Source organism: Oncorhynchus kisutch, linkage group LG27, assembly GCF_002021735.2.
Source record: "Oncorhynchus kisutch isolate 150728-3 linkage group LG27, Okis_V2, whole genome shotgun sequence".
NCBI lineage: Eukaryota > Metazoa > Chordata > Actinopteri > Salmoniformes > Salmonidae > Oncorhynchus > Oncorhynchus kisutch.
In genome coordinates this window covers 31,829,717-31,845,768 of record NC_034200.2, presented here as the reverse complement: position 1 = coordinate 31,845,768, position 16,052 = coordinate 31,829,717, and the positions used below count along the sequence as shown (strand labels likewise).

At 42.1% G+C, this 16,052-nt stretch overlaps 1 protein-coding gene across 2 annotated transcripts in view; it reads right to left on the bottom strand.

The window, feature by feature from the left end:
* The window catches only part of LOC109872205 (small conductance calcium-activated potassium channel protein 2), a 51,527-nt gene that overhangs the window by 4,320 nt on the left and 31,155 nt on the right, over positions 1-16,052 (bottom strand). Inside the window, exons 5-9 of one of the 2 annotated variants that reach the window (XM_031807169.1) lie at positions 7,223-7,364; positions 6,511-6,621; positions 5,697-5,824; positions 4,970-4,978; positions 2,476-2,545 (exon numbers count right to left, since the gene is read on the bottom strand). In XM_031807169.1, coding sequence (XP_031663029.1) covers positions 2,476-2,545; positions 4,970-4,978; positions 5,697-5,824; positions 6,511-6,621; positions 7,223-7,364 — 460 coding nt within the window. The remainder of the gene's footprint in view (positions 1-2,475; positions 2,546-4,969; positions 4,979-5,696; positions 5,825-6,510; positions 6,622-7,222; positions 7,365-16,052) is intronic. The other variant, XM_031807170.1, reaches the window with a different exon arrangement.

Genomic DNA, 16,052 nt, shown 5'->3' with positions numbered 1-16,052 from the left:
ACTCTATTACACAGCAGGTGGGAGGTGGGGGCAACACCGGTAGCTAGCTAGCTAGTTAGGACACCGGTAGACAGTGTGCTTCGCCCCCGAAAAACTCAGATAATAGTTTTGTATCCCTTTTCTTTTGACCCACATTTTAAATCGCATAGACAATCAAGGGAAATCGAGAATATCAAAAGTGTCACAAGGGGGAGATGTTCCTGCAGATGCTCACAACGCCCTGAATTACGGGCCGTATTCACACACTATTGTCAAGACGTGCGCAATAATACCCACACCACAGTCCCTGGCCATTGCCACTCAACGATGCTCTTTTAATAAGAGCCACCTAACACTGTGCGTGGGCCGGGACCTTCAGATCCCATGGCGGTGACGTTAACGCGTACTCTACGAACCCTGTCATGACGCATTATCTTGACACTATTTAAATGGACAGTCTGGTGATGACAGGAAGCTTTTTGTTGTTGTTCATTCACTCAGTACTGATTGAACGTTTATTTGTCTTGCTTGGTTACAAAAAAGAAGGAAAAAAGTTGAAAACAGTGGATGTGTTGAAAACAGTCACATAGCTAACCAAGTTAACAAGCATGGCATTTTCTTTTGATTGCCCAAAGGTCATGCAAGCAAGCAATTACTGTATGTTGGTGTTGTTTGACTTGGGTGCACCCCCACCCCCTAGCTACATTGAAAAGTAACTTGACACTGTGTTAGTCAGTCAGCGCAAATTTGGATTATAATGACATTAAGAAAATTGCATTGACAGAGGAGGGAGTGTACTGAATAAAGGCATAAGGTAAGGGCTGTAACGTTAGCTAGCTAAGCAATCCAGGTTGACTAGTGTATGGAGTAACGTTAACATTAGATTAGCAATACTCATTGCATGTATTATACATTAGCAGCATGGCAGTTTCCCAAAGTTTAGTGTTGACTATGAACTGTGCTTTGTGGAAGAATGTGGGAGATATTGTTGTGCCGGTGCATCGCTAACTGTCCATACAGTTAAAGTTACAGCCTTGTTGGCTTGTAGCTAGCTAGCTAACATTACTGGCTATTGGTAGTTGGCTAACTGGCAATGGCAGCTATCTAAATTGTGCTTATTTGTTTGTGCTGTGATTGCATGTAAGTGCCAAGGCCAACAGTTTGCACAGATGGCTTTAGCCATGTATAGCTAGCTTCCTTTCCTTGTAGCTTGCCTCTCATCCAAGTGGTGTTAGTGTGACCGATGTGAAATGGCTAGCTAGTTAGCGGTGGTGCGCGCTAATAGCGGTTCGATCGGTGACGTCACTAGCTCTGAGACCTTGAAGTAGTGGTTCCCCTTGCTCTGCAAGGGCCGCGACTTCTGTGGAGCTATGGGTAACGATGCTTCGTGGGTGACTGTTGTCTGTGTGCAGAGGGGACGGACTACTGTTACATTAGCTAGCTGCTAGCGCTGCACAACCTATGTTGTGGAACTAACCTTTAGTCCTATTTCAGAACTGATATTTGGCTGAAAAGATGTTAGCATAGTCAGAAATGCTAGAAAAGGGTAGAACATAGTTGGTTGTTAATGGACATAAATGAGCACATGAGAGCGATAAATTATACATTTAATCAAAACTGTTAACCCTACAAACTTATTCAGTCCAAATGCTGGAAAGTCTAATGGTCACTTTGTGGACGCTGTCGTTCGGGGCAAGACATTGTCTTTTAAAAATACGGTATGTGGTACTCAGAACAGCTCATGACAAGAGTTTTGTTGTGTCCCTCCAGTCAAATTGATTTGTGAATTTTCATCGACTTTGGTGTCATATTGGCATAGATATTATGGTAGGGAGATTAAATTTTAACATTGCGCTTCAACCAATGCATATACTGTTAGGGGCTGTCGCCCCCACAATAATACAGTTTGTGTTTTGGAAGTGTTCTACCTCCTTATATTCCACTGGTCATAATAGCAGGACAATTCAGGATCAAGGATGTCTTGTCAGGATGCTGACTAATACCACAGGATTCTAGCCCCTCAATTAAGTTAACAAGAGAATTCATTTCTCTGAGCTAATTGGTCATTTTTCATCATCATATATCTGTCATTAGCCGAGTCAAACTTAGGGGATAATCTACAAACGACTTCACGGACCAACAAAGCCCTGCTGTCTGTTCAACTAAACAGCCTACTAATGACTACTACCGAGAAGGTGAATAACGAACATCAAAGAGTTTAGGTGTTATTTACATGGCTATCCAATGCTCTATTCCCTAAGCAAAGACAGACTGCTTTAACCGCAGGTAAAGAGAGACCGGTGGGGGTCTGGCAGTGCAAACACACATTAAAGCACCAGCTTCTGAACATTTTAAAATAGAAACCTGGAGTGCAAACCACACACATCAATGCTGCGGCCGGCGTCCAGCTGCAAACCTTTGAAAAACCCTGCCGCATGGCCTTTATAAGCCAGGGCAGTGGCCTGGATCGGGGCCTGTATATCTGGGTCTTCTTACCTTAGCCAGGTCTACTAGCGTGTTGGCCTGATCATTGAGTTTCCTCTGCTCCATCTTCACACTGCGCAGTCTGGGCAGAGGCAGGGGGGGTGAAGAGGGTAGAGAGTGGGGATAGGAGGCAGGGGGGGGGGGTAGAGAGTGGGGATAGGAGGCAGGGAAGGTGGAGAGGGTAGAGAGTGGGGATAGGAGGCAGAGGCAGGGGGGTAGAGAGTGGGGATAGGAGGCAGGGGAGGTGGAGAAGTTAAAGAGTGGGGATAGGAGGCAGAGGCAGGGGGGGTAGAGAGTGGGGATAGGAGGCAGGGGGGGTAGAGAGTGGGGATAGGAGGCAGGGGGGGTAGAGAGTGGGGATAGGAGGCAGGGGGGGGTAGAGAGTGGGGATAGGAGGCAGGGGAGGTGGAGAGTGTAGAGAGTGGGGATAGGAGGCAGGGGAGGTGGAGAGTGTAGAGAGTGGGGATAGGAGGCAGGGGAGGTGGAGAGGGTAGAGAGTGGGGATAGGAGGCAGGGGAGGTGGAGAGGGTAGAGAGTGGGGATAGGGGGCAGAGGCAGGGAGGTGGAGAGGGTAGAGAGTGAGGATAGGGGGCAAAGGCAGGGGGTTGGTAGGTTGGTGGGTCATCAAGGTGGAGGGGGGAAGAGCAACACATGTTTGTCAGAAGAACTCTCTCTGGTAGGACGTTGAGGAGAGAGAGCAGCCTGCATGCATATACAAGCATTCCCAATCCTGATCATCGCCAAACCAATACATGCAAAAACGCAAAAAAATCTATGAGTCAAATAAAAGTCCAAACAAAATACCCCCCCCCCCCCCCAATAAAAAATACAATAAATGTAAATATTATCAAAAATAGAGCCTTTCATACAGGTGACATTCCTTTATGTGTGCTCCCAGCTGTCACACCCTTACAGCTAGCTCAGTGGCAGGCCGTCAGAGAAACGTCAGTCATAGGGTGAGCTTGCAGTGACTTGAGAGTGCTGTGCACTTATGGTGTGGAGGGTGTATGTGAGGGAAGGGCCATACCCTGTGAATGTGACTTACAGTATCTATACCAGTGGCACATTTCTATGACATTGGTCGATAAAACACTGAAAAAAGTGTACTTTAAATGACTGATTTATGATATTTATGTACTGTACTACACTTCCTAAACACCGCATCTGCATTCTTGATCTGGTCGCCCTTGGAAAAGTGATTACTTATATCGGATTAGGTAAATAAAGCTTAAACATTTTTTTTTAATCACTTTCAATGAATATTTAAATACCTTGGGAGGATATTTGTGCATTGGTTTAAAGTAATGACGTCAGTGATGACATCACACCAATCAATCAAATGGGTCAGAGCAGCTCACAGATCATTGCACCTGTACATAGGCCATCTGTAAATAGCCCATCCAACTACCTCATCCCCATACTCTATTTATTTATTTTGCTCCTTTGCACCCCAGTATCTCTACTTGCACATTCATCTTCTACACATCTATCACTCCAGTGTTTAATTGCTATATCATAATTACCTCGCCACTATGGCCTATTTTATTGCCTTACCTCCCTTATCTTACCTCATTTACACACACTGTCTATATACTTTTTTTCCTACTGTATTATTGACTGTATGTTTGTTTATTCCATGTGTAACTCTGTGTTGTTGTATGTGTCGAACTGCTTTGCTTTATCTTGTAAATGAGAACTTGTTCTCAACTAGCCTACCTGGTTAAATAAAGGTAAAATAACCAAATAAATCAAAATGGATCGACATCCTGGTGACTTGAGGCAGGCAGAAAGTTCCCCAAAGTGCTAATTCTGAGGCAAGGACATTCATTGATGTGCAAATGAGGACATCACAGCAAAGGCTCTGTTTTCAGCTTCATCTAACTAGAGGCTACCAGCAAGGCCCGTTCTTTCCTATATAGCATCTGTGAAGGAAAGGCATCAGAGTTGGGTACAAAAATGACCCTAAAGCTGGTTTCCAGGGTACTTCCTGCTAGGGTGAGTTAAGATACTAGGCCACTGCAGTTGTGTTCTTTATTGTGAGTGTCTGATATGTCTGAGTGTTGATGGCAATACAAAATAAATAAAATACCTCAAAACAAAAACAGACTTTTCAAACCCTTGAGAGAAGTGTTAACCACAAAATCAGGAGCAAGGATGGGTCTGCCAATGCAGGTTAATATAGCCGACATATTGTTTCTATATTAATCATGGTAACATCATAGATGGTGACTTCATTGATGAATGGACTCCGGCCTAGCCAACAAGCCCCAACAAGCTCATACTGCCAGATGCCTCTGACTTTCTTCAGACACCCCACTACCATGTCATCATCAGTGGTAATGTGGATGCTTTTTGTCATTCCATTCAGAGGATGGGGGTAAATGGAACATTGAAAGAAAACCAAAACAACCAGCATCCAGCATTTGAAGGTTCATGCATGTCAAAACGAAGACATGGAGAGGGAGAATGTCGAGGAAACAGGAGGAACATAGAAGACTCAACTTACTTCTGAGCTCTGCAGTGATAGAGCAAAACAAAAACAGAACACAGTACAAAGTTTTAAACCCCACAACATCCACGAAACAAGTGAACCATTACACTTCTCACTGTAAGCACAGGGTAAGGGTTGAGGAGGGGAAGGGCAGGGGGAGGAGGAACATTACATTACAGGGTGTGTGTGTGTGTGTACATAGCATTTGTTAGGTGCGGTATCCAGTGTGTGTGCGTGTTAGTGTTTTAGTACACAACTAAATAACACATCTAGCTAACCCAAACACAGAATATTGTCACAGGAAATGGCTGAGAGTAGGAAAGGAAGGACATTATAACAAAGACCACCAGTGACTCCGCTGACTGAGAGTGCTGTTAAGAAAACACAAGAGTGGAGGCTGCTGAGGGGAGGACGGCTCATAATAATGTCTGGAATAGAGTCAATGGAATGGTATCAAATACATCAAACACGTGGTTTCCATGCGGTTGATACCATTCCATTGACTCCATTCCAGCCATTATTATGAGCTGTCCTCCCCTCAGCAGCCTCCACTGATGCACATCTCCACAAAAATACTGTTAGCAGTGCAACTAAAACCACTACTACTGTTACTAGCTCTACAACAAAGAGCAATAAAGATAATAACATGTATTTAACAACAGGTGGTAAAAACAACTATGTGTCCACGTAGGCTTCAGACATGCTAACGATGGATTCATGATCTTTGGGAAACAACACTTACTGATGGATGGCCTGTAGAAACTTGCGCTGGTGTTTCCGCACCTTGGCGTGATCGATCTTCTTGACCAACTTAGTGTGTTTGTAGATGAGCCATGTTTCCCTGAGTACATTGGCAGCTGTGTTCTTTACCTGCCGACCAATGAGGAAAAGCATGTGAACCCTCGGACAAAGGCAGGGTGTCCCGAACAACTGCCTGTTCATAACATAATACTCTATGTGGATTTAATTTTAGGGAATTGAGAAAGGTAAACTGAATTGGGAAAGGTAAACTGAATTGAAAAAGGTAAACTGAATTGAAAAAGGTAAACTGAATTGAAAAAGGTAAACTGAATTGAAAAAGGTAAACTGAATTGAAAAAGGTAAACTGAATTGGGAAAGGTAAACTGAATTGGGAAAGGTAAACTGAATTGGGAAAGGTAAACTGAATTGAGAAAGGTAAACTGAATTGAGAAAGGTAAACTGAATTGAAAAAGGTGAACCGAATTGAGAAAGGTAAACTGAATTGAGAAAGGTAAACTGAATTGAAAAAGGTAAACTGAATTGAAAAAGGTAAACTGAATTGAGAAAGGTAAACTGAATTGAGAAAGGTAAACTGAATTGAAAAAGGTAAACTGAATTGAGAAAGGTAAACCGATGAAAAAAACTTCTTACCAGGGACATGAATTTGTTTTACCCTGTTCCATCAGGAACCATAAATGACAGTTATTGTATTATTGTAATATAACCTCCCGTACAGTAAGGGATGTGACATTTACAGTAGTGCTCACTGGTGGAAGATCAAAAATGCCACTAGAATGAGAGCTTGAGTAACTCACTCGTTTGCAGAGTTGTGTGTCCATCATGAAGTTGTGGACATGCTTCTCAGCCTTGGTCAACTCCAACTTCCTGGCTACCACGGCGACCACCAGTGCAGTGCAGCCAGCTCCCTATTGGTCAGAAACATAGTCAGGCTCAGAAATAAAATAATGTGAAGGGTGACTGTTGAGTTATTGTATTAATAGAGAGGTGACTGTTGAGTTATTGTATTAATAGAGAGGTGACTGTTGAGTTATTGTATTAATAGTGAGGTGACTGTTGAGTTATTGTATTAATAGAGAGGTGACTGTTGAGTTATTGTATTAATAGAGAGGTGACTGTTGAGTTATTGTATTAATAGTGAGGTGACTGTTGAGTTATTGTATTAATAGAGAGGTGACTGTTGAGATATTGTATTAATAGCGAGGTGACTGTTGAGTTATTGTATTAATAGTGAGGTGACTGTTGAGTTATTGTATTAATAGAGAGGTGACTGTTGAGTTATTGTATTAATAGAGAGGTGACTGTTGAGTTATTGTATTAATAGAGAGGTGACTGCTTGGAGGGAAACATTTCAAGATGTTGAGCTGCTCTAGAATAAAGCAACATGTTGAAGAAATAGATGTCAGATTTAAAACATGGCTGTTTCATGGGAATAATATGTCTATTAGTCATGCAATACTGCATGAAACACACACAAAAAAAATGCATTTCCAATGACAAGTAACATACCATGATCCCTGTAAGCAGACATACGCCTTTCCCACAGTACGTGTTAGGTACCATGTCTCCGTAGCCAATGGAGAGGAAGGTAATAGAGATGAGCCACATGGCTCCCAGGAAGTTACTGGTCACTTCCTGTGTGTCATGATACCTAAAGTAAGGAAGAGAGAAACAGAGGAAGATACACATCAGTGACACCCGATACTGTAAAGGAAACCTGAGCATGCTGGAGAGGTCGTGAACTAACAGAGGTGGTTGAAGAAGAAAGAAATGACATGTGCATAGTGTTTCACCTTCCGTCATGCCTGCACTACACATCTAAAAAGCACCCAATCCATGTTGGAAACAACATGGTGAAACGTTATGAAGTTGTGCCGTCACATTCCAATATACTGTAGCTGTTCAGTCAATGCTCTGTGATAAATGAAGATACACATTCAATCATTCAATGAGTAGCCAAATTAAAATGATATGGAAGGGAAAACACAATTGATTTCAATAATCCTTTTAAAGAATCTAATTAAATGCTGATGGCGGTTTGAGAATTCTCCACAGCAAAACACTGAACATTTACTGTATGTATCAGTGTCTATTAAACAACTTGAGACGATGGATGATATCAATTGAGAAGCATTTAAAAATAGACATGAATCCAGACATACATCTCCTACTCATTAGCATAGCAATTAAAATATTATGGAAGATGATTGGAATAAAGAAAGTGACATACATTAAGTTATGCAGCTATGCATTTAAGCGTTATGAGAACCGCAGGCAATTGATCTTTTAAGTTTGAGTCTTTCAGGATTTGAATCCAAACTAATCACTGGAAATCTAAAATACTATAACCACTTTGATCAGCACTCATCCCCAACAGATTCTGAATCAATGCACCCAAATCATTTGCATTTGCTCTTACAAGAGAGGAAAATATATTTGACCATCAACATCATTTTGTTTAAAGAAAGGAGAGTGTCAATTCTCATTTCTTACAGCACAATGGGGGAAAACCTACTTTGGATCTGTAATGTGAAGAGTTTGAACTACCCCAACAAAGGTTTGGTTATGAACATCATCCCTTCAAAATGTATCACTTCATTTCATCATTCTGTTGCTGAAAATGGCAGAAAACCATGCGATAGCCAATGCCCCTTAAAACACAACGTCTAAACGGGACCCTTGCGACGTCCCAACTGACTTCACCCCATTGAAGTTGACATTTAAAGGGGTTAAGGTAAGGGTTAAGGTTAGGGTTAAGTAAGGGTTATGGTTAAGGTTAGTGTTTAGGGTAGGGACATCCCAAGGATCCATGATAGCACTAACCCTAAAACCACAGCAGATAGATAAAAAAAACACCACCTCAAATGTCAACATTGATGATGACATTACCATCCCCTTTGCATTGTGGGATAAAGTCCCAAAATTAACCCATCCAGCCCAACCCTACCTTTCTTTACATACTACATCCCTGATTGGCTAAGGTGCTGTCTAGGAGGAGTCATAATACTGAGGCGCATTGTTCAGCTGGATTACTAATAGCTCTCAAAAGTACACAGGATGACTATTAAGGACAAAGAGGATTACATTTCTGCTCCCAGAGATTTTCTTCGAAAGGGATCCTTGTTAAAACAATTAGGAATATGCTAATGACTTGATTATCCAGCAGTGACCCAGCATGTGGAATAAAAATGGCCGGAACAATTTAATCTAATCAATGCAGAAATACAGTTTGTAACACCTGGGGTAGATGAACCAAGCTTGGAACTCTTGAACATTCTTGAAAATCTCCTCCTAGACAGATCACATTCATTAAGGAACAAACCGTGCATTCAGCAGTTGTTGCTGAACTCTGATGTCCTTAAAAGAAAACTCCATTCAAAAACGATCTTTTGGTATTTCTATCTTTAGCCCACTGATGATACAGTCGCAAAATGTTTTGCATAGCAACAGTCAAGTTTTCAAGATGCTAGTCTTTCAAGAAGCTCAATATAAATTGTGTCACCAGCCATATTGTAATTGATTTTTTAAAACATTTCTTTAACTAGGCAAGTCAGTTAAGAACAAATTCTTATTTTCAATGACGGCCTAGGAACAGTGGGTTAACTGCCTTGTTCAGAAAGACAGAGTTTTACCTTGTCAGCTCGGGGCTTCGATCTTGCAACCTTTGGGTTACAAGTCCAACGATCTAATCACTAGGCTCCCTTCCGCCCCAATCATGATGATCCAAAATACATTATACGATGTGGCTGGTGACACTTTGCTTCTTGAAAGTCCAATATCTTAAAACTTGACTGCTGACATCCAAAACATTTGGGGACTGTATCAACAGTGGACTAATTAAAGACATACCGAAAGATGGTTTTTGAGTGTATTTTTCCTTTATGTCAACTCTGCTTTCATGCTCAATGTCAGGAAAAACAACATGATCCTTTTTTCCTCAGAGTCAATAGTGTGGGTTCAAGCGACTCTATGGCATGCAAAAAAGCACGTCGATACAATACCATGCAGGCATTAAAAAGATGTTTGCATCCTGCATGCTGAAAAGCCAGTATATTGAGAGCAAAGAGAGCGACGACAAAGTGAAAACCATCCTTGACAAATATCACAATATTGTCAAGTGGATGGGGGTTGAATATTTATACAGCCAGTCTCTTATCTGTACGCTGGAGACCAGTAAAAACGCATTAAGAAGCTCAATGTTTTTGACTTCCCTTCTCTTTCACCTGGATTGTTAGGGCTGGATTCAATCCGTATCGTAGAAGTATGGCGGAAAATTTGTGTTAAAATGTAAATGTAAAGCCCGCCATATGCAGCGTTTACCATGAATGCAGTCTCCACGAGGGAGGGAACATTGCCTTTAAATTTCAATTGAGCTATAACGTGATACTTCTGCGATACGCACTGAATCCAGCACCGTTAGCCTTCAATAGCATCCTCTCTGACAAGGCTTAGAGCAAGGGGGACAACACTATAGTGACTAATTTGCTAATTTTAGACAATCTGTGACTAAACCAGGCAAATGCATGAGTCATTCCAGATCACTAACTCTGTGACAGAACCTGGTGGAAGTCGTTTCTGTCAACATATTACACTGTCTCTTATTTTATCCTCTGATTCATGTGATTCATGTGAACTTAAGTTGTAAAGAAAGAGGTGAAATATGTCCTGAAAGTTAGTTGCTTCTACAGTTGTGTTAATTGCTTATTGTATCATGATGAGTTCCACTCAATCACTGGCTTCATCGGGGTTGGGGAAAAATCTGGTTTACACACTGGAACTATCTCAAATTGCATGGTTGCTCTTGACGGCACCAATTACGCCTTTGTAGGAGGAGTACTTTAAGTGCCGTAGTGTCCAAATGATTCTAGGCTGGTGAAAGCGATTAGAGCACGACAACGCTAGAGGTTTTGTTTTCCACTTCCACAATGGTGTAACATTGCAGTGTATGGTTTCCCTGTATCACCATGTATTTGCTGTAAGAAAACTCTTATTGTGACTCTACATTTATGACTGGACATGGTTTGCTGTGGAATTTTAGTTTTTTAGATGCGTGCAAAACTGTAGATAGGTTTTCCCCCAAATTCTTGAATCTTGAAGAGGACTCAGACAAATGTCCATAGACTACAGTGATATGGGCACTAGAAGCTACGGATGCAGAGCCAGTCGGTGGCATTTTGAAGCTCTCAATATACTGTGTAGAGTGTTGGCATAGCATGGACAAGAGCTGGCACCACTTTCGACCTAGTGTGAGACCAGAGGAATTGTCTGAAATAAAATGTCTCCCACCCTTGCAAAACATCCCATAGAAGTAGGCTTTGTGTTGTAGACATGTCATTGTTTGTAAGATCGCTCCCTCAAAAAACTCTGTGTTCCCTTACTTTGTCAGCAAATCTATTTGCAAGTATGCACAGATGAGAGCACTAGACCTAAATGACTCCTTCCAGAAAGGGCTTTAATGTGTGTTAGACTACAGGAATACCACTTGATTCACAGTGTTGAAAACAACCTAACCGGTGACACATTGCAATCTATCTACCGCATCAGCCAACACAAGAGAGACCATTGAAGAATGTCAACATCATAAACAAGTCACTGTTCTGGGTGGTATTGAAGTACACAACTCACCCCTGTGCGTCCTGTGTGACTCAGTTGATAGAGCATGTCGCTTGCAAAGCCAAGGTTGTGGGTTTGATTCCCATTTGAAGACCAGCACAAAAAAAGTATGAAAATATATGCACTCACTACTGTAAGTCACTCTGGATAAAAGCATCTGCTAAATGACTAAAATGTAATGGGAATTGGTTAAAATGGATGCAGTGATGCTTTTTTTCTCTTCATTAAACCCTGGCCATCTCTTCATGTCATCTGGTCTTTAACCCTGGCGATCTCTTCATGTCATCTGGTCTTTAACCCTGGCCATCTCTTCATGTCATCTGGTCTTTAACCCTGGCCATCTCTTCATGTCATCTGGTCTTTAACCCTGGCCATCTCTTCATGTCATCTGGTCTTTAACCCTGGCCATCTCTTCATGTCATCTGGTCTTTAACCCTGGCCATCTCTTCATGTCATCTGGTCTTTAACCCTGGCCATCGCCCCCAGAATTCTTTAACTCCGTCTCACCGTATGTGGATGAGCTCATGCAAGAAACAGATGGTTTGTCCCAGGGACATACAGTGGCAATGCCTGACAATGTGTCTTCTAAGCCAGGGCTTCCCAAACTCGGTCCTGGGGCCCCCCTGGGTACATGTTTTGTTTTTTGCCCTAGCACTACACAGATTTGAATACCCTGGTCTATGCTGTATATTATAGGTTGAAGCTTAAGCTTTAGATTTTGGGAAGGACCGAGTTATGGGAAATCCTGACCTAAGCTATTTGAGGAATGAAATCAAAATGACATGAGTATTCTGAATCTTCCAAACCCTGTTGTCAGTTGTGGTACTAAAAAGTAACAGAAACATTTGCCAAAAACATTGGTTGGAAAGAATTGTTAGAGATATCAATAACTGTTACCTATAAAGACAACAGTATATAGGAGTAGACAATACTGCCAAATAAATTATTATTTGTTCCTTGAATGGCATGCTGCATGCAAGTCTGATTAAACCTGAAATTTAGAAAAAACTGGTTTAACCAGTTATTGAAAACGCAATACTGTATATTGAGCAGCAAGCAGTATTTTTATTAGTATTACCCTGAGCAGGCAAATTGTTGGACAGGCTCATCTGCTCCTAATATAAGCCACTGCAGTGGAAAGAACCTTAAAGGGGACTTTTATATACCTTAGCTTGTCCATGTACTAACATGTACTAATGTCATGTCTTTTCTACAGGAACTCATCATAGCACATTAAAGGAATTTTAACAAGTCTCCTTGATTTAAATGAGAATTTGAGCAATGGTAGAGATTATTTTGGGACAAATTTGTTGAAATGTAAGAGGAGGGGGGGGGGGGGGGGGTGTCAGAGGCTTACCGCAGATAGGATTAAACTCAACTGGGGATGACCTAATTTAAAAAACTGCAGACCTAATTGTGCTCGCGTCATCCAGCCAAAATGCAAAGTAAGCACTCCAAATGGATTCTAGCAAACATGTCGAGTCAAGATAAAAGTCTATCTTTTCATTATCATTTACTGAACAAAATGGTAATAACATGTATTTGAAACAAAGTCTCACAATATGACGCGAGCGTTACAAGCCGTAGCACAGCCAACACAACCAAAAATAGCACAAGTAAAAGTATCAGGTGGTAGAAGACATAACACAGAACTTCCCTACAGGATATCTCCTTCAAACAGCCATTGTGGACTTAAGAGCAAAGCTAAAACTCTTTCGTATAGCCTTATAGCCTCAAAAGCTTTCTTTGATGAACGTCAACATCATCGTGTTCCGGAACTTTGTTAGGTCATGCTTGTCCATTGTCAGTAATAACTACTGTATGGAATATCAACAGGCATGAAGAATACAGTGTGGAGGTATACTCCAATGGTACACAAGATACAACTCAAACTCTGCTTGAAGGTCCACATGACCTTTCACACAGACACTAATGTGGGATTTACACACAACTTTCAGTTGTGGTGAAAGTTCAAGCGCACAAGTATCTTTGGTTAGGATTCCGCTCTACATGAAGCTGTGTAATGTGTCTTCCGGTCAAGTGACAACAACACACACATGATATCGGTCAGTAACCGGCCAGTAACTCGACCCTGTTAATCTGTGATGAGGGAAAGTCTCTTAACTTTCCAAAGCTTGTTACATGGCCAGAGTTCCCCAGGAAGACCGGGGTGAGAAACGACTGTCTCATGTAACCTCGGAAAAAAAGAAGTGTTTTGTTTCAGAGCGAGAGAGAGAGTTAGAGAGAGGAGATAGGACCGGAGGGGGGACAGGCAAGGCATGCAAGTGTATCTGAGTTCTGACTGGATTAGGCCTGCTGGTTATGAATAAGGAAAGATAAATAAGTGGTGGAGGGGATGAGGAAACACTGCAAGCATGCCACGTTAGATGGGTACAGTAGTAGGAAATCTGCAAAGCATCATGACGCAAAAGAGGAGGTGTTTGATAAGAACGGCAAAAGACTGAGGATCTTCAATAAAGTAAGGAGCTCTGGAGCTGTATCAAGGGGGCAGTGACCAGCACTGCTTCCCTCTACTGTACCATCAGGGTTCCTGCCAACTCCGCCACTCAGCCAACCACCCCTGCTGTCCCCTCCACCCACCATGTGTCTTTCATTCGCCCGTCTATTCCAGACAGACTCCGTGCTCATCCAATCTCACACCGTTCTGCCCTTTGGCTCAGGAGCGTGGTCAATGTAACAGTGCATCAGCAGATTCATTTCCAAACTCACGCACAGCACTTTGGAAAACAAGCGCCTCTTTTTTTGAGTGTGTTGGAGTGATGGGATCGAGAGCAGTAAACATGAAGACTACCATGCTGTTTCATTGTTTACCACAGGTGAGAACTCAATCCATGTTATGAAACTTCAAACTGGAGACACTGCATTTGCCTTGAAGAAACAAACTCCTCATGACTCAATTTTGGAAACTGTGCTAGAACGGATAGCAACACCCTCACTATTCATCATCCTAGCTGAAGAGCCTTTCGTGAAACACTTCCGGGTTAATGGGGTTATTATAATATGGTTAAATGTTAGAAATTTGGTTTAAAAAAATCTAAATCGAGCTTAAATCCACATTAACAACTTTGTACCAGACAAATGACTTGATATTTGTTATCTCCTCAAAAAAGCACGGATGTTTTGTATGAATATGTATCTCAGATTAAATTCCTTTGCCACGTCTTGAGCAAACTGAATCAGCTGGCAGAAGTGACAAAAGCCTGTAGAATACCTAACGATTACGACATCATTCAATCAATTATTCGAGGGGAGACTCATAATGGAATGGTAATGTAAGAGAACACAAAGGACTAAAAAGCTTTTGTTCCTCAGCAAATCTTGGAAGTAGATGCTGAAAAGAGTGGGCACATTATGGATCTATAACAATTACATAAGGAAGAGGAATAAAAAAAGACAATTGCCCTCAGGCTTGCTGGTGAAGGTGACTTGAAGGAGCTGCTCCATTTTAGCACAAACTCCTTCCTCCTCCTCCTCCTCCTCCTCCTCCTTTTTGCTACCACAAAACAGTTTAGAAAGAGACGCTTGGTTCAAAGTGCTGCTCAAATCATAGGTTTCGCCTCCTAGCCACTGAATATATTTTTCTTTGTTTACATATTTTGGGGGTTTTGAGGATGGGTGCCACATTCATGCCGACTAAGGGGCGAATACCTAGTCCCCCTTTGCCTTACTCTGTTTGGAAAGGATAGCAGTTTTTTTGGGGGGGCTGCCCCTCGCCCAATCCCACCCCCATCCCTCACCCACTCAGGGCAGCAGTGGCGCCAGCTCGGTGCAAAATGATAGGTTTTCCACGGCTAGAGAGCGAGGACCCCCATCCCTCACCCACTCAGGGCAGCAGTGGCGCCAGCTCGGTGCAAAATGATAGGTTTTCCACTAGAGAGCGAGGACTCACATGGTATCCCTATGGAGCAGCATAATGGGGAAATAGAAAGTACAACATAACATTATAGACACTCACACACACACACACACACGACACACAAACACTTACCCAAACACACGGAAACATGTTATTTTCAAATTGAAACCATAACTGGACTGCCTTATATTGCATGCACTGCTGCGGACTAGTTTGGCACGGAGCGTGTGGTGGGCATATCATCTATCCTGACCCCATTAGCCACTCTAGATATTTCATGGTGTTGACTCCAGCCGCATGTTGTGTCCAAGTACCATAGACATCCGACTGTAGAGCTTGGTTACATTTCCCTGTGGTTCTATGGTTTTCCTTTGTAATGTTGAAAGATTACCAGACAGATACAACACCAACAATGTCATCCATACGTTCTATTCATGCTTTTCACAGTATTTGGCAACACCTGTATCTTTCATGGTTAAATCTAAGACAGGAAAAAAAACAGTGTGTCCATCCTTGTGACGGTATCACTTTAAGGCTTTATGCAAGTACCTTCAGCAATACACTATTCATTCCTGTAGGCTTGATGAACAGAGTGTTCTTTTGAATGTGTGCCAACAAACTATTTGGTGAAGTTGAATTCGAGTTGCACCTCACGCTACTTCTTTTCCATTTCATGTGGAGGTGGAGTCAAAGGTCAAACACTGTTTTCTCTGCTGGTCCTTACGTGGCTCCAGGGTGCAGGGGGAAGTGGTTAGTGAGGGGTTAAGAGAGCAAGGAAGTATGAGATGGAAAGGGAGGAAATAAAAAGCAAGCAAAACGTAAGAGAGCAACTCACCGTCTGACTGACTG